Source organism: Brassica napus, unplaced genomic scaffold (genome assembly GCF_020379485.1).
Source record: "Brassica napus cultivar Da-Ae unplaced genomic scaffold, Da-Ae ScsIHWf_617;HRSCAF=912, whole genome shotgun sequence".
NCBI classification, from domain to species: domain Eukaryota; kingdom Viridiplantae; phylum Streptophyta; class Magnoliopsida; order Brassicales; family Brassicaceae; genus Brassica; species Brassica napus.
In genome coordinates this window covers 66617-91071 of record NW_026016676.1, presented here as the reverse complement: position 1 = coordinate 91071, position 24455 = coordinate 66617, and the positions used below count along the sequence as shown (strand labels likewise).

Sequence of the window (24455 nt, the reverse complement as noted above, 5' to 3'; positions counted from 1 at the left end):
CGACCTCCTCTACTTACATTATAACTGTTTTCTGTGAGTTGTATCCATATCAATACCAAAAAAATATGTTAAAGGAGTTTAAACCTCATATCTACTATACAAACGTTACATTTTTGATCAGGCTACAGAGCTTATATAGCTTCAAAAGATGGATAAAATGGCACTAGAGAGGTAAGTAAATATTGTATCACCTAAATCGACATACCATACGGATACAGTTGTACATTTATTAGAATCATGGAAACTTATTTACTACTAACATATTATATACTATAATTACATAATACATAACATAGAATCTATTCACTTGAGTTTGTTTCTGAAAAAAAAAATATTCTAGGGATAAATATATACATTTGGGGATATATCAAAGAAAAATTTAATGCAAGAAAATCCAACTCACATGAAGAATAGGAACGAATGAATTAAATGAAAACATTAAGTAGAAAGTGGTGTGGTGTGGGGTAATGATAATAAAGTGTGCAATAAAGAAAAATAAATGGGCAGAAGCATTGCATGTGAAACTCTGTAAGCATTTTGCGGTGAGTGTGACCTCAGGACCTGTCGCTGCTGCTTCACTACATGGGTCTACTCACTTGCATTCATTTCTTATTGTCTCTAAATTAATATACCATTTTAATTATAAGCTGTACTGGGCCCATTAGAGCCCATATAACTGGACCTGCGGACGTTCCAATTTATGACTGCCAAAACACAAACCTTGTATTCTGTACGTGGTGGTGGTGGTACGCAAAAGTTTTAAGTTATTGATGAGATTCAATATCACTAGTATAAGCAAGTCCGAACCTGTTTCATTCTCATGTTTTAAGAATAGGTTACCAAGTCAACTAATGTGAGCTCATTATTTCTTCTTATAAGTTGAAAAAAGCACCTGAAAGCTAACTATTGAAAATTACGTTAGTGGCAAAGCAAATAGATGAGGATGAAAAGAAAATTGTATTGTAATCAAAATCTTCAACTATTCCTGCTATGGGCTTGTATGGCGTGAGTTTGGGCTAGTGTTAGGCTGTTAGCCGAACACAACACGTGAAATTACCTTCTTTTATCTTTCTTAATGCCATTATTTCCTACTTGTTACAATTTTTCGGCAATAACAAAGGAACAAAATTCAAGAAAACCAAAAAATAAAAAAAAATCTCCCAAATTTCAAATGAAAAGAAATTTGCAATTGTTACCATATCCAATCTTGGGATAGTCTTTAACTAGTTGTGTAATTTTCAAGGCTCTATCTTATATGGTACTATTACTTTTGAATCTATTCAACACATAATTGAGATCCACAGCGTAGATCCTTGATCCTTTGTAGTTATTTAGTTGTGACCCCACGTTAATTGTGAATATATATAAAATGTTTATTTTAGCATTGATGATTATATAGCCCTTATTACAAGAATTAAGATAAGAAAACAAACAAACATAGAGTAAAGTGTCTGCAGAGAATTCAGTGTCATAGTCTTCTCTATCTCTTACTTTGTTTATATACATAGCTAATAGCTTGTAATGATCATGGTTATGTTTCCATTTACTTTAATGGATTTAGCTGTTATTAGTTAAACGACTTTATTAGTAACTCATCAACTCACTTCATAATTAACATGGTGAATCTGAAATTGCTGCTTGGTTTTCGATAAAACTGTCATGTACTCCATTCGACATCTTTATTTTATGGTTCCTTAGACTTTAGTTAGAATTTAGCCATAGCAATTAGGTTGCTCCAACACAACGTGTGGTCACCTTCGTTGTATTGAATTAATTTGTCTTTTGACTTATTTATTTTGATTTTCTCCATTTTCTATTTCTTAAATAAAATTATTTTGACATTATTAATTATCTTGATGGGTTTCAGTGAAATAAAATATCGTTTGTCATTTATAAAAATGCCAACAAATAATTATAAGCTTTGTCCCCCTTTCTTTTTCAACTTTACCTTCTTTTTGTCTTTTCCAGTAATCCTCAAAATCCACTTTGCTCACTACCTTCTAGTGAAAATTTTAACGGAAAAAACTAACAAACACAACAAAAATAAAATTTATCTGTAAAAATTAACTGAGAAAGCATGTGATTTTTCCATATCTGGGGCAGTATTTAGTTACGTAATTTTCAAACGACTCTATCTTTAGTTACCGTTACTATTTATATTGTAGATCATTTTCTAATAAACTGTAGCATATATATATAATATTTTATATGTTCCATAGTAAAAGTTTGTAACTATTTCTTTTGTACGATGATACAAATTGCTATGCCACTTTCTAATATTATTTGACATAACTGACTCTTAAATTCTATAATTTTATATGGTTGGTTAAATTACGTATTCTAACTAATTATTAAGTAATGGTTTTATAAAATATGTTGGGTTTTTCGCCAAAAATATCTTATGGCGAAGGAGTATATATAATGCATTATTATGCATGTGATATTTTTAACGTAGATTAATTTTTAAAAATGATATTTTTCAACGTTCCTTTCACTGATAATCATATTTTTTAAAATGATATCTGTAACACAGATTATGCTATTGAAGAAAATTCCGCTGATGAGCCCGTTCCTTTTGCTGAATCAAGATTCTGCTACTAAAGAGAAGTCTGCTGGTGAGCCCAAACACTTCGATGATAGACCCTCAACTCCAGATTCTGCAACTGATAAGTCTGCAGATGAACTCACTCCCTTCCCTGATAGGATCTTAGCTCCTTATTCTGTTCAGTTCGAGAAGGTTAATCTGTCCAAGGATAAGTTTGTTGAGTCTCCTCCCTTATCCACTCGCATGATCGAGAAAGCTGACGTTGTTACTAACTCTCCTACTAATGGCGACATTTCAATCTACCATCCCCTCTCTGGATCAGATGTTAAATTGGACGGGAACCCAAGTGTCTTTGGTGACCTTTTCAACAAAAGATGGAGTTTTTGTTGGTGGAGAGTGGAATGCATTTACTCAAAAATCTCGTTGTGGAAGGCCTTTGAAACCTTCTCAAAAGGTGCGTGATACTAGTTGGTCAAGGAACGGGGTCGTGGTGGCCGTGTGGTGGTCATGGACCTCACATCTAAGGATCATTTCTTTCTCTTATGTCCTATCACTCTCTTTGAGATGCTAAGTAGATTAAGCTAAACTTAATCCCTTCTACCTTACCCTTTCTCTTTGTAATCTTTGTATGGACCAATAATTAATTCAAGCAAACCCTTTATCAAAAAAAAAAGAAGACGATATTTTTCAACGTAGCTAGTATTAGTATACTAATTTTCTATACAACTTTTGGCCTAACATCTAAATGAAAGTTCATTCTCAAAGCTAAACATCCAACTCTTTAGCTTATATATATATTTGTACTCGTGGTCTTAAAATAGTTAGGCTTTGTTTTACCCGTGACTTTGCTTTTTCCTGCACATATATTACAACATATTTGTATATAAAGTATTATATCAGACGTACAGAAATTGAGTTTGTCTTAGATCCATTATGGACAAGATTTTGAACCACTCCTTAACTTCGTGACAAAAAAAAAAGAACCACTCCTTAACTCATTTCCTCCGTGCTAGTCATATATGACATAGAATGATATCTTAATAACTTAATTTCTAAAGACGAACATGTTAACCATAATAACTTTGAAAAATACGTACCTACCTATGTATTCAAATTCTTAGAATCCACGTTGTAGCGCACCTCTACACGTTTGATAACATTTGTGAATTGATACTGTATAATGAATTCAGATTCTGTCTTATAAATAACACCGGGATTCAAATGAAAGATTCTCCTTAGATATGTTCTAGTCTGCAAGTCAATGTCATAATAAGAGTGTTGGGGAATCTTGAGGAGACATTTTGTACTCCAATGACTATATCTGTCATGTTAAGCATTACATATCAATAAAGTAATCAAATATGTGGGATCAAGTCGCCCCTAAACTAACACACTATAATATAAACATGTCTAAAGAGTGGTTGATAATTTCTTAATTGCTATCTTAAGTCTCAACTTCAGTATCGCATTTCTCTCACCGCTAAAAGCATACTATTTACCGAATCACAGTAGAACATTGCTGTCTATACGATTCATTAATAAAGCCAGCAGAAGAAATAGCTACTGTATTAGAGTTGAATAATTATGGTGATTAAAAAGTAAAGTACGCGTTCCACAATCTAAATCTTTTTCGTCTTTAATTAATTAAGACATTGATTTTGAGTGCTATCAACGTATGTGAATGAAAACGAATATAAAAAATGTGAGTTCTCAAGTAGTCAAGTGTAATTATCAGGTAACATGCTTTACGGAAGGAATTAGACCGTGTAATTATATGATTACACATTCTCATTTAATTCTTTAACTAGATCATGATCTGCGCTTTGCAAGCGCGGATTATTTTATGATGAAAATTTTCACTAATAATTAATAAATATTTTGTTAATTTGTAAGAATTTTGTTTATTTGAATTTTCTTTGCATTTAAATCAATGCTTTTAAATTTGACCCGAATCCGCAGTCAAATCGGTTAATCCGGTGAATCGATAATTCAATTTAGGTTTTAAAAATATCCATGTTTATAAAAATCACTATATCCGAGACTAACCAATTGAACCGATGGATGTCCGATATGTTAACATATCAAATTTGATTTAAATTGCTATAGTTTTATAATTTGTCACCTTATAATCCAAATTTTAAAGTTTATTGTCTTACAATTTTATTAAATTATGACATTTCTACAAAATTTTGATAGAGAAAAAAAAGATATAATTAACAACTATAAATGTCTTGATCATATTACTCCATTTTATATAACTTAATTAATTTTATTATAATTGTTTTGTGTAATTTTTCTTGTTAATCATTTATATTATAATCGCTTTAAATTTTTTTGTTAACAATTAGTATTAAGCATTTTTCTTTAGATAACATATATTTTGAACATTCATAATTATTTTTGTTATTATAGTTATTGTACACTGTATAATGTTTATATATTTATTTTTTATGTAATGGCTATTATTGAATTGTTATCTTACTTAAATAAATGATAGAACAATTACGTAGTAAATATAAATAAAATAATATGTTAATTTAATTGATTTATCATTGATTGAAATGTTTTTGTAGTATTTAAACCTGTAAAATTAAGTTTTATTTATTTTCGTTTTTTATAAATTTTTTTAATTATTTAATTTATTTAAATATTTGGTTATTAAAAAGATAAGTTCTAATATTTTATATTGTTTGGACATAAGATTAATTATAGTGTTGTTTGGGAAAATGGATAGTAGTATAAAGAAATGACTATATTGTTTGGAAACATTGATAGTAGTATAAGGAGAAGAATATTAGTGATTTAATGTAGGTTTAACTATAAAGTAGGAAGATGTATTTAATTTAAAAACTTATAAAATAAATGTTAGGTCCAACACAATGTTTCTGTTTTAATAATATAGATTATTTTATATTTCTACCACGACATCCTATACTAATGATTCCTTATAATTATCTTTTTAAAAGCGATATTTTTATTTAAAATTTGCTAGTTTCTTCTTCGGACTGTGCAGCGAAGTCTTCTATATACCAAAAAAGTTCAACAATGATTTTCATATAAACGAAAACCAGAAAAAATAAAAATTACACCACATAAGAAAAATAAGTATCTACAACTTTGTACGTGTTAATTCCACACCCGTGGATCAGAAATCAATGAACGAATCGCTGTTACGACACACGTGCGAAGGAGATTGTAACGGTGACGGAAGAGCTGATGACACCGTCATCCTCAGTTTCTCCAAATGTTCCCTTATATCAAACCCACCAACCGTTAATTCCCCGTCATCTCTCAACGGAATAAACGGAGGTCGTAACACTTCCGTTAACAAATGCCACCTCACACCCGCGAAAAAAGGATGCTCCTTTATCTCCGCTGCGCCACGGCGGCTGCCTAACCGCCTACTCGAGTCTTTCACAAGCAGCCGCCGGATAAGATCCGTGAGATCATTTGGTTTTCCGGCGAACTCAGGTTCTTTAACCAGCACATTTCGAAAAGTCTCCTTCTTGCTCTTCCCTTTGAACGGCGTCTCTCCGTACATCATCTCGTACGTCAGAACACCGAGAGCCCACCAATCGACGGCGAAGTCGTGACCGTCGCCGCGAATTACCTCCGGCGAGACGTACTCATCAGTTCCGACGAAGGAATTTGAACGTTCGCCGGAGGAAAAACTCGTTTTCCGGCGAGTAATCGGGTTGACCCGAGCGGATCTCGTTTTCTTGCTTTCTGACTTCGCCGGCGAGACCCAGCGAGAAAAGCTCCGACTTTTTTTAGGATCGGTGCACAATTCCGGGTCGGGTTGAAAGAATTCGGGTCGGGTGGGCTTCTTGAGGCTCCGGGAAAGGTCGAAGTCGGTGAGTGTAACGTGACCGGATTGCTGAATCAATATGTTCTCTGGTTTCAAGTCTCTGTAAGCGATCCCCATGGAATGAAGATGCTCAAGCGCACAGACGATCTCAGCCACGTAGAATCTAATAACAGAGGAGCTAAAAACGCCGTCGTTTTGACGGCGAAGAAGGACGTTGAGATCGCCGCCGGAGCAATACGGGACAGCCCATACGAAAAATTCCGGTGACTCGAAGGAAGCTAAGAGACGAGGGAGAAACGGGTTTTGGTTCGTTTCAACGGAGAGACGACGGAGGACCTCGATTTCCCACCGTGCACGGCGGAGAGAGGAGGCTGACGATTTGTGGACAAGCTTGACGGCGAAGGAAGAAGAAGAAGGGGAGACAGAAACAACGTCATGTGCGAGGAAGACAGTTCCGGTGGCGCCTTGTCCGAGGATTTTAAGAGCTCTGATAGAGTCGAGGTTGAGAATCCCAGGCGATGAAGGTGGGGACGACGGCGATGACTCCATTTGAGTGTGAGTGAGAGAGAGAGAGACGAGTGGGTCTGAATTTTGGGTTCTGTCTCCTCTTTTCTTGTATTTATAAATAAATATAGTTCTATCGTTATCGTTGCCTTCATATCTGTTACTTCTTTGTCTCTTTTAGTTTTTTTTTTATTTTCTTATTTTAAAATTGTTAATTACAAAAACCTGTTAATTGTATTTTCCGCATATTATGGCCAGTTTTCACGTCTGTCTACAAGAAAAGGTTGCGGAAGATATATGCACACGTAATATAATCTACAATTTTATTTTCTTTAGTAGGACACGGACACCATGACTACATGTTTAATAATATTGATACACGACCATTAAGACTTTATTATTAAAACAATCTAAGAGAACTATCTCTCTCTCGAAGCTTCGAGGAATCCACATTCTCCTTCGTGCGATCAGCTGATGGGGAGGACCATTTGATAACCTGCCTAGTGCCTACCATCCTTTACATGAAGAGAACAATACTCTGCCATGACTTCAGAGCTATCTAGTCTCTTTCAATGGAACCGATCAAGATTTATGAACGCTAATCTGTTTCAAACTTTTCAACTACATATTATCAAGACATTCCAATGCGAAGTTAGACCTCTTCCGCTTTTAACTTCTATAGTTCTATGTACTGTCTGTTCATAGGACGGCTAATCAATTGGCAAAAACGCAGTAGCCAATAACTAGACTTCGCTCTTCTAATGTATATGTAACGTTAGTTATTTAATAACCCTGTAAAAATTCTACTATTAATGAAATGTCCAGGTTGTCTACAGACCAAAAATTAATTTAATTAAGAATACTCAAATAAATTAATAATGTCATCTACTAGTATATTTTGTTTTTTTTTCTTTTATTTCCCTCCACTTCACGACAAGGAAATATATAAAACTGAAGGCAAATTATGAAGGAGTTGAAATAATGGAACACGTGCAATACCATAATGCAGTAGAGCCAATGTGTCGCCGCCAGGCCAAACTGGAGCCTCGCAACCACCGCATTAAATCTAAAGCTAAATCTTTGTTTAGTGTTAATCTTTTACCACGCCCGTCCAATTAGTAAACCTACTTTCCAATTAGTAAACCTACTTTCATTAAATCGATTAATTTTTTTTTTGAAGAATTAATTATTTCTCTCCCCCCCCTAGATTATTGCGTGTATACATGATGGAGATGATAATTCTGTAAATGTAATTCTTTTTATATTGTTTATTTTGAAGAATTATGTTTCACTTTTTATGGTCACTTTATTTGCACATGAACATAAATTTACTTAACATATAACTAAAAATTTTAAACTAAAAACTGTAAACAATTTAATGGTAAAAGACTTTGCAAACAAATTAGACAGTTTTCTGCCAAGTTACTGTCTAAGTGTCTAGTAAATTTAAGGAAAATTGCATTGTATAACACTCAAACAATTAATAATTTACTATCTGCTAAATGTTCTAATTCACCGACATATTTTTTATACAATATTGTCATATTGCCCTCAATAATAACCGGAAAAACTTGCAAAAGAAAGAAACAAAAATGATTGATACTCACTGTGAAAAAGTAACTCGTGTCCCTTCGTTATTCACACCCTCTCATTTTAACTTTACCATCTTTTGGTATATGAAAGTGAATAATAGTCTTCATCAAAAATTGGGCACCGCATATACACCGCCAACGTTTATGGTGTTTCTCTCCGATCAAAATCACTTATTCCATCGTTTCTTCTTGGTACGGCGACTCAGCTTCTCGGAATCGGGAGTCGGTGAGAATACGATACGAACCGTAAGTTCTGATCTTAAGTTTTTTTTTTGTTTTGGAATCTGGGTAAATCGGTGAAATCAAGTAGGATGGTTGATTAAGTGTTCCTGTTTGTGTAGCTGCTGAAATATATTGATGTCTTTTGCTGAATCGGCCGTTCCTCTTGTTTGATCTACTTCGTTTTTGTTTCATGTATGGTAAAATAGGGAAAAACAAATGATGATGGTTGATTAAGTGTTTATGTTTGCTCGCTTTTGTAACTTTTGTAAGTATTTTTTTACTGCTTCCGATTAGTCAATTTGTCGGGAAAAAGCGTTTCGCGGTGAGACATCCACTTGTTCCCTAGTTTGTTGTTCTCGTGTTACATGTTATCTAATTTGTGAGGCCAATGGCTCTTTATTTTTCATTCCACTATGTGTAGTCTACTGATTTCTATTCTAGTACATCTGTATGTTACACCATACATATATAGACTGATGTTTTTCATTCCATTGACCGCAACCTGTAGTTTCTTTGTCTGTTCACACTGCATAGATTTGTTTAAAAGTATTCTACTCATATGGAATAGCCGTTAGTTAGTAACTGAGAAGGACTTGAGCTCTGGTGGCTGTTTGTGGGGAAGTCAATCCGTTATGCTCCTCAAGACTTTGCCCTTGTGACTGGTCTTAACTGTGGCGAAAGTGGGCGCTTCCACAGTGAGGCACAAGAAAAAGCTATTGGGTGAGGGAAGGGAACCATTTACAAACTCGAGCTTACATTTTGTTTTTTTTTTTTTTTCTGTTCTATTTGGCAAATATTGAATATAAATGATATTCTGCAGTTCATACGGATGAGTTATGTTTTGTTGTTGTAATTGATATGAATCTTGGTTTATGTATATTGATCAAAACTAAACATTTACAAACTCGAGCCTACATTTAGTTAACCACACCCATACAAATGTAAACTTCACACAAATTTCAATTGTTCTATTTATAATGATTCTATTTTAGATTTAAAAGTAGATTATTGCAATAAATGATCTATATCGTATAGTTTAATATTACATAATATAGTTTAAAATTACATAATATTATGCACTATTTTAAGATTTTGATATTTGGGTTTAGAGTTTAACTTTGGGTTTAGGGTTCAGTGATTAAGGTTTAGGGTTTAAATTTGGATTTAGGGTTTAAATTTGGATTTAGGGTTTAACATTTGAAAGGTGGGACTTGAGGTTGAGGTCAATATAACTTCTTACATGCAAGCATAGGCATTTTATAATTTCACCAATATGAATTGTACTATTTATTTTGTTCTATTCTATTTTTGTTTAGGGTTTATATTTGTATTTATGATTTATATTTGGGTTTAGGGTTTAGTGATTAGGGTGGGTTTATATTTTGGTTTAGGGTTTAGTATTTGGAATTTGGGGTTGAGGTTAGAGTCAACATAACTTCTTACATGCAAATATATACATTTTATAATTTTACCAATATGTACTATACCATTTATTTTTTTCATTCTATTCGGGTTTAAAGTTTATATTTATATTTATGAGTTATATTTGAGTTTAGGGTTTAGTGATTGAAGTTTAAGGTTTAGGATTTAGTATTTAGTATTTGGATGGTGAGGTTGATGTTATGTCATCATTTAGGGCTGGACAACCGGTGTACCATTCAGGTGTCGGTTCCATCCTAATCGGGGTCGGGTTTCCATGGTTAACAAAAAGAAACCCCATTCAGATAAATTTGAAGATCGGTTCGGGGGATAACGGTTCGGGTCGGGGTTTGTAGACTGGTGTGGAACCGGTATAACCCGGAATACTTTTGGTATCGGGTGTCCATATGTATTTCGGTTCTTAAATGTACCATTTGTAGCGAATGTAACCATTATAAAACAAAATAATTTTGTAATTTGCAATCAAGTATGTACAAAAACACAGAAAAAAGCATTCAGAATCCTCATAACCCCTAAGGCAAGACATATTTAAAACGAAAGCATCTTTATTATTGATAGTAGAGTGAGAAACTTACCAACTCAGAGAATTCAAACAAATCTAAAGCCATAACCAAATTCTTAAAACCAAAATGAGAAACATTATTCAAACTTCAAAGATATAAAAACCAAATGCAGAAAACTTCAAGCTCCATGCTTCAACCTTCACCCGCCTTCTTTTACTTCATGCTTCGACTTTGAAGCTTCACTCATCAAGCCAATGGGCTTGAAACTCTGCAACAGAAAAAAAAAGTATAAGAAACGAGGTAGCATAAACACATAAAGTACGAAATATAGTAAAAAGAAAGTAAGTGAAAAGATACACAGACTTTTATGAAGTCGATCAAGCAACTCCACATCAGCAAGCATCTGCTCATTTGTAGTGACTTGTTCACTCACCTTGTTGTCAGCATGCATCGATTGCTCAGTGCACATGAGAACTTGTATCATGTAATGAGTTTGACAACTTTGATATGGCTCCAAGATCCTACCACTTGTGCTAAAAGCACTTTCAGATGCCACTGATAAAACTTGCATGGCGAGGAGATCTCTTGCCATTTCAGCAAGCACATGATACTTCATCTTGTGAACCTTCCACCAAGAGAGAATTTCGAACTCAATACCAACCAAGAGCTTTGGAGTTTCAACTGCCTCCTTCAAGTACACTTCAAGTTCATCCCTTGTAAAATCTCCCGTTTCAACAACCAGCTCCTTGTACACACAATTCATCCTTTCATAACCAAAATCTTCAACCACCAGCTCCATTCTATCTGTGCCTTGATCTTGCGTCTCTGGAGGAGGCTGAGATGATGATGCGTGATTTGACTGAGAGGCTTGTCCAGTAGACCCTCTGAAACGTGTGTTGTACTCCTTCAACATAGACCTGAGAAGATCACCAACAGATTCCAGCATTGCTTTAGACTCCAAGCTTTCATTTTCATAGAACTTCTCAAAGCACAGCTTTGCAAATTGCATATTTTTCCTTGGATCAAAAACCGTGGCTAAGATCAGCATCCTGTTGACACTCTTCATACATTCCAGTATTTGAGAAACTTCTGCAACATCTCCGACGCTTTCACACACAACTCAGGATTGAAGCTGTTGGCCAGTGCAGTGAGGTTTCTTTCTATAGTCACTATCTCACAGTAGCACTTGTAAGAGTTCACTTTCGATGAGGCAGAAACAACCAAAGTGTTGTTGTAAAAAATTATCAGAAACCTCTTAAGCTTCTCAACAACACTCCTGTCTCTCAAAGAAGGCGGTCCACACCTCTTAACCCCATTTTCCATCTCCAAAAAATAATCATTATACAACCTATCTTCTGCCTCCATCCTATCAAATGCATCTTTAAACTGAAGAGCCCTAGACATGATAAGGAAGGTTGAGTTCCATCTAGTCTTAATATCCATATGTAAGCTACCCCGGCTCATTCTCTCAGTGGTGAATCTAAGATCAAATGCATTAAGCCTAGGTGTTGAAGAACGAACATATTGTATAGCTTTCCTAATGGCTAACACATTTTCCCCTACCTCGGTCAAATCCTCCTTAGCAATTAAATTAATGATGTGAGCATATCACCTCATGTGCAAGAAATTCCCATCTAGAACTAATGCCTCAGGAGAAACACACTAAAATCACTATGGAATCTCCTAATGGCAGAAGTATTCGCAGTTGCATTGTCTTTCGTGATTCAAAATATCTTTTCAATGCCCCATTCAACTAAACACTCCAAGAGGACAATTGCGATAGTCTGACCTTTATGGTCCATCACATACTTGAAGCCCATGATAAGCTTCTTCAGCTGCCAAGCTGCGTCAACGAAGTGGGCAATTATCACCATGTAACTTGCACCTGTTACAAATTAAACAAAAAAAATCAGACTTTAGAAATTAAAAAAAAATGATTTTAAAAATATATCAGATGCGTAGAACAACGAATATGATAAGTAAAACAAAGAAGTAAAAGTTGTAGATAAGTTACCTGTAACATGTGAAACTCATATGTCAGTTGTAAGTGACACTCTTTGTTTTGTTGTGTGAAGCATGTTTTTCAAAGCTGCTTTCTTCGTCACATAAATCTCAACGATGTCTCTAGTTGCAGTCTTTCTTGAGTGGGGTTTGTAAAGGTTTACCTTGCAAGTGTTAATAACAAACGTATTAGTAATGTTACATGTAAAAAGAAGATAAAAAGGTAAGGGTTTATTAAATGGATTACCTTTCTGCATAAGTGTTTTCAAGCAGTGCTTTCAATAAATGAAAGAGGCAGTTCTACTAGCACAATCAACTCATTCGATGCCTCTCTGAAAACAGCCTCTGCAACTTTTGATGACTTCAGATTGCCATCAGTGTTGATCTCTATCTGATTCGTTCCTTGACTGGTTAACCATGTTTGGTACTCTTTGCAGATGGACAAATGCTTCTGGAGGTTTGATGTTCCTGATTTGGTAGCGCATGAGAAGATCTTCCGATAATAGTGGCAGATGCATCTGTCACGACTTTCTTTGGTTCAGGTAAAATTCTTTCAGACAACAGACCTTGGCACAACGACTTTCATCACCTTCTTTGATTGAGAAGATACACCAGAAGTTGCATCTCCATCGATGGCCTTCCCTCGTTTTTGAGTACGTTGGTACTCTTCTCTTTCAACTTGAGCTTCAACATCCATGGTTTCTTCAACAGTGTGTGGAATTTTGGAGGATACAGCAACCATCTGCAAGAGAATGAGAAAAAAATTACCATCAGTAAAATCCAAAGAAACGATTCAAGTTATTAGTTTCTTACAAAACACTCAGCTCATAGCTCAAGAACAAACATCAACATGTACGAAACAAAAGCAAAACATATAGTATCCATAAAACAAAACAGCTCATTGCTACATTTAGAATTTTGTTTTTCTTGAACATATAGTATGTTTACTCGTGATGAAATTATTGCACAAGGCAGCTAGTTAATGTAAAAGAACCTATGACTACTCGTGATGCTTAATTAATACGAAACAAAACATAAGATTTTATATCTTAAAAATTATACCAAAACCCAAAAACCCGAAAGCAAAAAGAAAATGAAACAAGCATCGAGTATATGTAAAAAGAGGAGTACCTCTGCTTGATTACTTGAGTTCTGTGATGGAGGAGACGATGATGATAGGAGAAGTATTTATAGGATCTGGGTTTCGGTTTTAAATCGAGGAAGAGAATCAGATACGATGTGCGAAAACAGTTGGAGATATCCGATAATTGGAGTTAGGAAATAATTGCGGTGAGGATATCTTGGGAGATCGTGATTTAGGAAAGGTTTCATGAATTCTCCCTTGAAGATCAAGAGAAATCAAAATTCGATCTCGATAGGAAAAAAGGGGAGTAGGGTTAACCAGGGCCGGGTTTCGGGTGTAACCATTCGGTCTCTCGGGTTATATCCGATCCGACCCGACACCCGACATTATCAAACATTCAGGCCCATTCGTTTTTTTCTAAAGATCCGGTACTGACCCATACCATCTTAAACGGACCGGTAGGGGTTGTGGATGGGATTGGGATATGTTTTATTATTTTGGGTTGATATGAAATTGGTGTTTTATGCTATTTTGTTAATATGAAATATAACACTCTGGTTTGACTGTGAAAAGTAAATGGAGTACACCATTTGTTGTAAGAATGTTCATATTTTGTCTACATATTTATTGAACACAGTGAACGTATGCGGTTATTAAGTATGTGACGTGGAAGATGTGTTTTCTCTCATAAGATTACAGTTCGTGGTAAGTAACGGTCATACATGATGTTGTCAACGTCATCTCACTATGTTTCCTTCACCGGTTACTTATACGCCTAAGAGATAAAGCGAGCTTAGATCAAACTTAATTGTTAGATACTTTATTTTGTCAAAATCAATGGTCTGTAGTTAATTTCTATTTCAAACTTACTTATTTTGTAAATTCTTCGTTTAAACAAATTATAAATACACATATATAAAACGGGAAAAATATCTGGTTGATATATGATGACAATTACACTTAGCTGTTGATTGTAACAATTCAGAAGAACTTGACATAAATGATATTGATAGTCCTTTTATTTTTATATTTTTCATGACAATCATATAAATCGAACACATGTAGATTCTTTAGCTCATATGAGTTTACTGTTCTTTTATCCATTTTATTAAACTTAGCTCACAAAATTTTTGAATGTAGAAACGTATTAAACTGATGAGAATGGTACGATATTCAAAAGAGATGCAATGAACTAACCTCCAAAAAGAAAGAAAAAAAACTAACCTCCAGAACTTATAGAAATATATCAAACCTAAACCAGAATTTCGGATAGCTACTTGCCTATTTGTTTCTCATTTTAATAGATGAAGAAAATATGTTTTACCAAAAATAAAATTTCTTTTTTATAACGAAATTTCACATATAAATAAAACAAATACAATATAGAGTAGTTGTAGTCTTGTAGATCACTCTATATATTAATTAATATGATATCAAATCCGTAAAATTTTATATTTTCCATAGTAAAAACTTACAGAAATTTATTTCATTATCGATGAAATAAATTCCTAATTTTTAACAAGATATTTAATTTAGAAACTGAAAGCTGTATGGCTGAAAAGGAAGTGGGGGACCGGGGACGTCACGTGGGATGCACAATCGAAAGAAATACAACAGTGTGCCTTTGTAATGGTTTCATAAACGAGAGTGAGAGAGATTCTCAAGAAGATAATTTTTAAAGAGAAAGAGTTACAACTTTTTTTTTTTTTTAAAGAGTTACAACTTTAGGGTACAATGTGTATCTGTCACACTGTACTCTTGTTACTTTTATTAATTATGTAACATAATAATAATTACCTTTTTTGAAAAGTGAAAAGATTATGGAACATAATTATCCCACTTCATATCTTGGCTTTCCTTACTTTGATATGTAATGACACGAACAATAATACCTTAAATGTAGTATTTATACAGTAGGTTATTATTATTAGTATTTTTCTTTTAAAATAATAATAATAATAATAATAAACTATTGTATAAATACTACATTTAAGAGAGCAAAATTTCATTAATTTCTCAAATGGGCATCATTACAATTACATACAAGCTAAGAGAGCAAAATTCAGTACAACCATAATCCATTAATTTAGTAGCATTAAATCATCGGTCATACATCTAAGTTGTGGGCGCAACTCCGGAGCATTCCATCATCACCACCTCACCAGGTTAATCCGGGAGAGAGCTCTCGCATCCCACTCTCTTCTTAGCTTAAGCAACTGTAGACACTTAATATATAAGACAAGAACACCATACTTACAGAAGTCGGATTTGAGATACCATCAACTTTAATGTCTTGAATGATTCATAACATGCACAATAAGGAACGATCAACACCACCTCCATTTATCAAGGATAAACATTGATGCTGGGATGCATTACCGATGCTGGGATGCATTACCCAATCATAAAGAGCCATCATCGGATATACACGAATCAGAGATAGACCGACTTCTCAAACTCCAATGCCAAATGCCCATCTCCGATAACCGAAGAAGGGTCCATGATGTGACAGTTAAACGCAATTCTGGTGGCAAAATAGAGAAGCCATGAAGATGAAGAACCCGAATCAAGCCCTCAAATGAAAGTTGTTGCTTCCGGTAGAGAGAGAAGACAAAGAACTTTAGGTAGAGAGCAAAATAAGGCAAGAAGGTTGATGAGCAACGATTCACCACAGCCATAGACGACTAGACGAATCTGAAGCTTCCCACACCTCCAAACATGGACATCAGACCACAGTTACCACCACAAAGTAGAAGACCAGGATCTGCACACGCCACCGAGTCATGGAATCTCCAGCGTTACCTTAAGCGAGGACGAGGAGAACTGCCCATCCAAGACGCCTCGAGACAAGCCGCTACAACATCGCCCACCGCTACACTACTCAGATCGCCACCAAGATGCCTCGACTCTCAGAAAAGAGATACAAGGAGAACACGACCGCACACAAAACCCACAAACTGAGACAGAGTTTTGCTTCCCCACCTTCTTCCGTATAAAGTAGTTTTTAAATTACCGTATAACCATTATAAAGCTTATGACCATATGAAGTGGGACTTTATTAAGCGCTAATGCAGAAATTGAGATTCTCGTCCACTTATATCGATTGGATTATACAATATATAACGTTAACTAACTATAAGGTATTCATGAAAACATAACATAGAGAGAACATTACTCTTATAAGGTATTCATGAAAGCGTAACAAAGAGAGACCATTACTTTTGAAAAAAAAATTACATTAAGGAGATTCTTTGTCTCATTTTATATTTATTCTTTAAATGGAAGCATTCGTTATCCTTCTTAATCTTGCAAAGAACCAAAGGAAGATAACGGGATGTGTGTTTCACGCGTTAGCCTTTCTTTTATAAGGCGGAGCTCGTGAACTTGAAGAAGTTATGAAAGTAATGAGGAAATATGGAAAAGCATCAGATCAATATATAAACTTTGATAAATCATCCTTACTCTTTGGCAAGAGAGTACCTGTAATTGTAAGTCAATTAATTAAGGACACTCTTTGAATCCAAAATAAAAAAAGAGGAATGGATTCATACCTAGGTATTCCAGGCAGACTACAAAACATAGTAAATGGATAAACGGAGAGATGGGTATCACAAGGTGAAAAAGAAGTGCTAGTTAAATCTATACTATTAGCTTTTCCGTCTTATGTCATGTTTAGTTTTTTACTTCAATTGGAGATCTGCGAATACCTTGTGAGTGCTACTGCACGATTCTGGTGGAGTTCAAACCCCCATAAATGTAATTTATTGGGCAAAATGGAAAAACTATTATCAAGAGAAGAGGCAGACATTGGTTTCAGAATGATAGATGAGTCTAATCTAGCCTTGTTGACAAAATCACTGTGGAGATTGATATAACCAGACTCTCTTTTAGCCCATGTTTTACATGGCAAATACTATAAATTTAGTTTGGCTTTGCGTGCTATTGACGTTGATATCCCTTCATACGTCGGGACTAGCCTTTCAGCTTGAAAACCTCTACTGCTACTAGGGATTAGACAGAAGATCCATTCGAATTTTGAGGTAAAATCATAGGATGATCCTTGGAACACGACTTCACCTGCAAGGCCAGTCATGCCAAATGTCCCGGTGGTCCATCCCAAGATGACATTCAGTGAATTTATAACAGTAGATTCAAAAGAATGGGATGTCAAAATGCTTGAGAACTTCGTTGCGCAAGAAAGTATACCTTTGATTGGCCATAAGCCAATCTTTACAACGTGATTCTTACTCCTGGAGCTTCAATAAAAGTGGCAGGTATACTGTTAAGTCAGGATATTTGGATGGACAAACATATATTTAAGGGTGAAGAAAATGTTGTTTACACTGAACCAAGTATTATGAAGCTCAAAGTCTTTGCTTGGAAAGTAAAGGCACCGCAAAAAATCCGTCATCTTATATAGCAGTTACTCACAAGACATGTAGCAGTCACAAAAAAACTTGAATCGTCGCTATATGCGATGTGATAATATTTGTCCAAAGTGTGGGGATCCAGATGAGTTAGTAACTCATGCTATCTTTAAATGTCAACCATCAATTCAAGCATGGGCTCTTGCGGCTACACCGTCTCATCCAAATACATTTTCTTTGTCCAACATATATACTAATATAGACTATCTTTTCTAGAGGAAAAATAGTTTTGAAGATCAAGAAATGGACAAACACCCTTATTGGTATCTCTAGAAAACAACTAATAATAAACTATTCAGAATGATAGATAGAGATCCACTTAAACTAATCAGATATGCAGAAGGAGAAGGCCAAACATGGTTCACAGCAAAGCAGACAGAGATTGGGTTGACTACATCCCCAGCAATAGCATCTCAAGTCTTATCCTTTGAGAATATATGCATGTTGGACGGTTTTTGGACCTCCACATCGATTTTCATTGGATGCAGATTGGTTTGGAAAGATTGCACTGAACAAACACAACTCGTGGGTACAAGAAATCAAAGAAGAAGAGAATCTGCCTTGCATTCAAATTGGAAGCTCTATAATGGGCAATGGACAGCATGTTGCATCATTCGATATGTCAACATTTTGGGACAAACTGTAAGGATTTGATAGAGATTATAAAGGAACCTCAGGCATAGCCGACTTTTTCGACATAGCTGAAGGAGATACAAGAACCGAAGAAAAGATTCCACGATTTCAGGCTATTCTACATTTTCATAGGACAAAATGAAACTACTGATTTTTTAGCTAGAACTGCAAGGTCTTTCTATAACCCTCTTTGTTTCGTTAGTTGCTATATTCCGGTCTAGTTATCTAGAACACCTTAAGTCTGAGTAAGATAATAGTCTTTGGACACGTCAAAAAAATATTTTTGAAATTTTATTTGTATGTCAACATTATATTATTTCATAAATTCATTAAAAATATTTTATCGGGAACGTTGTTATACATTTTCGTTACATATATTTAATAAATTTTCTAATTTTATTTTGAAAAATATACATTATAAAGAATTTTTTATTATAAAGAACTTTGTTAGTCATAAACCATTAACATATTCTGTCTCTATCTTAGATATACTTTTTTTTTTGTCCTTTTGTAAAATCTACAAGCTTTCAATATAGTTGAGATTCATACACTATACACTAGAACCTCAATAAATTAATCCTCGATAAATTAATAATCTCTATAAATTAATAAATTTTGTTGGTCCCAACTTGGACCGGTTCAAAATTTAACACAAATCGATAAAAATAATACAATAATAAATTTTTAGAAACTTCTATGTAAACATATGGTCCCATTAAAATTATAAATTAACAATTTATATGTATCCATATTTTATATAAGTAAGAACATATTATTATATGGATTGTTTATATTCACAATGGAATTATCTTTATATATTTTTAACACTTAACATATTTTTGATGAGATTTAGTAATATTATATCTAAAACCACATTTAAATTCTATGCAATCTATATTATATGCACCAAATAATATAATAAAATTAATATAAATGTAAAATTTCAAAAATAACAATTAATGTCTATACACTAAAATCAAATATTTTTCTTATCTTAAAATATGAAATCTAAATAAGGAAACTATTATAAATTAATATATCTATAAATTAATAAAATTTCAAAGTGTCAATATTATTAATTTGTAGAGGTTCTACTGTATTTACTTGCACAATTTTTTGTTAATACTCATCTATATTATTAAAGTAGAATCCTTACCAGGATTCTGCTCTTACTTTTTTAAATTATTTACAATCTTATGCCATTGGAGAATATTCTGAAATTTACAAAAGTAAATTAAAAAGGTAACTTAAAACTAAAACAATACATAACTAAGGACAACTAATTTAAAGAGATGTATTTGAAAGTGCTTTCCCACATCGACACCTATATGTGACTGAAACTAGAAACAATACAAATCTATACATTCTCTTTCCGTTGACAAAAAAAAAAAAAAAATACATTCTCTTTCCGAAAATTTTATTAAGTTGGGCAAAACTTCCACAATTCTTTTCTATATAAAATATTGAAATGTTAGTTTCTTTCTTAGCCACAGGGAGGTAGCTCTGAGTTGCGGGTGCTTGAGAGATGGGAAGTGCGATGGGAATGGCAGACAGTTTTGTTAACTTCGGTTGCTTGTGTATTAAGGTACTCTCTGAACAATATCCCCTAATAAGTTCAAACAGAATAATTCAAAGTTCAAACAAATTAGATTGCGAATCTAAAATTTCATGTAATCTTCAACCAACTAAACTGATTACTTTTTCTGAAAATATTCATGAAGGTATTCAAATCGTTTTTTTTTTTTTGAAAAAAAGGTATTCAAATCTTTAACCTAATCATTTATATTTATTAAATAATCTCCAAAAATATATTCACTTAGAATTATATGACAAGTAAGATATTGTAGATTCACAAATATATTATAAATAAATGTAAAAAATTATAGTGTTTAGGGCTGTGCGTCAGAAGCCCATTTAAACCTTAGACCATGCACAACGGGAGTACACGACGAAGCCTTAGCACGAAAACTTAGGTAAAACCGAATAGAATAATATTATTTAGGTTAATCGACATAAGGATTGGTCCGTGGCCAAGGCTTTTAAGAGATTGATCCTTAGCAACGTGTCAACTCCTGAGTGGGACGGGGTCGGTTTGATTTTCGGTTTGGTTTAAAAAAAAAGTTCATTCTCGACGGACACCGAAAAAAAAAAAGGAGAGCTCGAGGGAAGGCGATATTTGCCGTTTGAAATCGATCGTCTTCACGAAGGTAAATCGAAGCGTTAACCTGTATTTTTGATCTTTATAGCTTAGTTTTCATGTAGATTCGTCTTATTTTAGTGGTTCGGGGATGCGTTTGAATCGATTTGGGTTTCGATTGAAATTAGGGTTTTAAAAAAATTTGGGGTTTAATCGATTTGGGGTTTATATCCAGTATGGGGGTTTGTATAAAGAGTTTTGACATGATTTCGGTTTCAATCTGAAGCGGATTTGTATCTTATTTCTTAAACGGTTTCGAAATGAAATATGTTTTCAACTGAAGAGGATTTTATCTTTTTTCTCGAACCAGGTTTCTCAACCTTTTAGGTTTCAAACTAAGAGAAAACAAAATAGGGTGAGATTAATGAGAGTGTGTCTGCCAAAAGTGTCGGTTGAATATGTCGTTGCTCTAATCTGAAGAGAAAACAACCGGTCGTCTTTGTTTTTGGTTCCTTTTTATTCATCTGCTTTCCATTGTTGTTGTATATGTCGTTGCTCTAATTATGTTGTTTTAAATTCCATAATTTTTTTTTGTATCTAACTCTCTTTGTTAATCATTTGTCTCAGGTTAACCAAATGGGACAAGATTACAGCTATTCTCAGCCTTCTTCATCATCAAACTCGATAGACATGAGCTCCCTTCTTGAAGCTGAAGCTAAGATGTACGCGGATGAAGCTGAGAGTCCCTTCTGCAACGCAGAGCCGGATCAGTTCGCACCTCAACCAGAGGCTGATGATGGCATCCCTACGGCTTGCTACTGCGGTGCGCAGCCTGTTGTGAAATGCTCTTACACACCTAAGGATCCATACCGAAGATACTTCTCGTGCCCCAATGTCGATGATGGGGGCTGCCACATATGGAAATGGTGGGATGTGGCTTTAACGGAGGAGCTCAGTGAGGTTCATAGACATGTCAGACAGCTGAAGGATCAAGCTTTTGAGTGTGACCAGAAGCTGCTTAAGCTACAGAAGACGGTGTGTGAGGTGAAGAAGAAATCTGAGCATACAAATGTGGTTGCATTGGGAGTTTGTGTACTGCTGTCGGCAATAGTATTCATAGGTTTGGCTGCTGTGTACCTGAGTGGTAAGTATCTCTCTTGTGCTATTTGCTTGTTTGTTCATGACATTTTTTAAAAACTTTTGACTGTTTGATTTAAAAACTATTCGCAGGAAGAGCGTCCAAGAAGTAAACTAGATCAACTAGTGAAGCTCAAGAGTGTCTGTTTAATCAAGGTACGATTCCCGACCCTCTTTTGTATTGATTGTCCCTGCGCATCAACTAGTAAAGTTCAGTGCTTTAAAATATTATTGTTAGTATTGATTGTCCCTGCGCATAAATGCACTCTTTTGTATTGATTGTTTCATTTCTACCTTCCTACCGCCTCTGATATGATTGTTTTTAATGTTTTAGTACTTTGCAAAAGGGTGTTATAGTTTGAATTGATAGTTTTTAATGTTTTAGTACTTTGCAAAAGGGTGTTAGAGTTTGAATTGATAGTTTTTAATGTTTTACGCCTTCTACCTTACTAACTGCTCGTTTTTATTGGCCTTAAATGCAACTAGGTTAGCTCAATGTTTAAACTCGTCTACTTAAGTCTCTCTGTTGGTATTAGAGTGACATATACCGATATTGCAAATGGAAAATAATACACCTTATATGAATCTACTCTTTAGTCAAACTCAGACACCCGTGGACCTTGATTCACCCGAACCTTTATGGTTCGGTAGCCAAGGTCCTAGGGAGTCTGTTGTCCCTCCTGTAGTCGAGCCTGTAGTCGAGTCTGGTGGTGAGTCTGGTCTGAGGAGGAAGTGGACTTCGATGGAGGATAAGATCCTTATTGGTGCTTGGCTTAACACCAGTAAGGATCCTATCATCAGCAATGAGCAGAAAGCTGGTTCTTTCTGGAGGCGGATTGTAGATTACTACAATGCAAGTCCGCAGCTGGTTGGGACCGTACCGAGAGAGCTAGGTTCCTGCAAGCAGAGGTGGGGGAGGATCAACACAGAAGTATCCAAGTTTACAGGATGCTATGATGCGGCTTTGAGGGAGCAGAGAAGTGGCCAAAATGACGATGATGTGATGAAGGCGGCGTTGGAAATTTTCTTCAAAACTACCGACTCCAAGTTCAGCATGGATCACTGCTGGAGGGAGCTTAGGCATGACCAAAAGTGGTGCTCTGTCTACGGGCCGAAGGAGGGTGGAAAGGAAAAGCGTAAACAAGTGATTGACGTTGATAGAGAAGAAGAGGCAGCTCTCGAACCAGAAGGTCGACCTCCCGGGGTTAAGGCTGCCAAAGCTGGTCTCAAGAAGAAGAAAAGTGGTAGAGAGGAGGAGCTGGGGAAGCTTCAGGGGGTTTTAGAAGTCAAAGAAAAATTATCTAGAGCTAAGATTCTAGATCGTTTACTCGCGAAGAAGGAGCCTTTAAATGAGATGGAAACAAATCTAAAAATGAAACTAATGTCTGAAATGCTTTGATGTATTAATGTGGGTTAGAGGTAATGTCTTAAAATGAAACTATAATGCATTTGAACTTTACTAACCTTTGTCTTATTTGATGTGTCAGGTTTATCTAAGTAGGCATGTGAAGGAAGTCACGGGTTGAAGTCACGGGTTGGAGTCACGGGTGGAAGTCACGGGTTCTTCTCCCTCACCTAATGTATTATAAGTAGAATGTAATGTAGTCTTTAACTTTCTATCTCGGAGAGGTGTTTTCCTTTAGCCTCTAAACTTGTTTCATGTTATTCAAAACTTGTGTTTGTCGGTAATGTTGTAATATTTCAAGGAAGGCAGGAATCATTGTTCAAACCTTCTGTATCTCGGTAAGGTTGTAATATGTATGAAATGCTTTGTGTCCTCTTGTTCTTACGTTTAACTCATTGATGTTGTGTTCAACTCACTAAAATATAAGCTCATGAACTTTTTTGTATTAATGTTTAGCTCATGAACTTTTTTGAATTAAGCGACTTGAGTAAAAACATGGCTTAATATTTCAAGGTGACATCAAGACGGAGAAATTGGGATTTATCATATCACAAGGTTAGCAAAAGATCAAACATATCAGAAGCATATCACAAGGTTAGCAAATAAGACAAAAGATCAAACATATCACAAGGAATTTTTAACCAAATAAGACAAAGGGTATTAGAAAAAAATTTAAAATGAAATGATACCAAAATGAAATTTGGTAATACGATGATTTGAAAATGATAAACTAGATTATTAGAAATTTAAAATGAAATGATACCAAAAATTTTTTGGTAATAAGATGATTTTAAAATGAAAAATTAGATGATTAGAAATAGCAAACATATATGAAATAATACCATATATGTAAAAAAATTTTACATATATAACCAAGAAAATTTGGTAATAAGATGATTTGAAAATGATAAACTAGATTAAGCTAAACTAAATTTGGTAATAAAATGATAAAATGATAACTTTTTTGTTTTTAAAATGATATAAAAACTAAACTTAATATTTTATTTTTAAAAGGAG

At 34.6% G+C, this 24455-nt stretch overlaps 3 protein-coding genes across 3 annotated transcripts; 2 read left to right on the top strand and 1 right to left on the bottom strand.

The window, feature by feature from the left end:
* Nucleotides 1-5553: 5553 nt before the first annotated feature.
* Nucleotides 5554-7043, bottom strand: LOC106451864 (serine/threonine-protein kinase UCNL). Its single transcript, XM_013893843.3, has one exon. The coding sequence runs from the start codon at nt 6900-6902 to the stop codon at nt 5691-5693; it is 1212 nt and encodes a 403-aa protein (XP_013749297.2). The 5' UTR covers nt 6903-7043; the 3' UTR covers nt 5554-5690.
* Nucleotides 7044-20522: 13479 nt separating this feature from the next.
* Nucleotides 20523-23908, top strand: LOC111213697 (uncharacterized protein At4g04775-like). The gene is made up of 3 exons (XM_048774946.1): nt 20523-22040; nt 22127-22189; nt 23521-23908. The coding sequence occupies exons 1-2, from the start codon at nt 21533-21535 to the stop codon at nt 22144-22146; spliced, it is 528 nt and encodes a 175-aa protein (XP_048630903.1). The 5' UTR covers nt 20523-21532; the 3' UTR covers nt 22147-22189; nt 23521-23908.
* On the top strand, nt 22593-23432 carry LOC125604745 (glutathione S-transferase T3-like). Its single transcript, XM_048774945.1, has one exon. It carries the CDS (start codon nt 22593-22595, stop codon nt 23430-23432), a length of 840 nt encoding a protein of 279 aa, XP_048630902.1.
* Nucleotides 23909-24455: the final 547 nt, after the last annotated feature.

Bases quoted from the DNA above. Each gene is read 5' to 3' on its own strand.
- LOC106451864 (XM_013893843.3), bottom strand. From the start codon at position 6,902: ATGGAGTCATCGCCGTCGTCCCCACCTTCATCGCCTGGGATTCTCAAC.
- LOC111213697 (XM_048774946.1), top strand. From the start codon at position 21,533: ATGGGACAAGATTACAGCTATTCTCAGCCTTCTTCATCATCAAACTCG. The intron at 22,041-22,126 runs GTAAGTATCTCT...AACTATTCGCAG, and splicing joins GGCTGCTGTGTACCTGAGTG to GAAGAGCGTCCAAGAAGTAA.
- LOC125604745 (XM_048774945.1), top strand. From the start codon at position 22,593: ATGGAAAATAATACACCTTATATGAATCTACTCTTTAGTCAAACTCAG.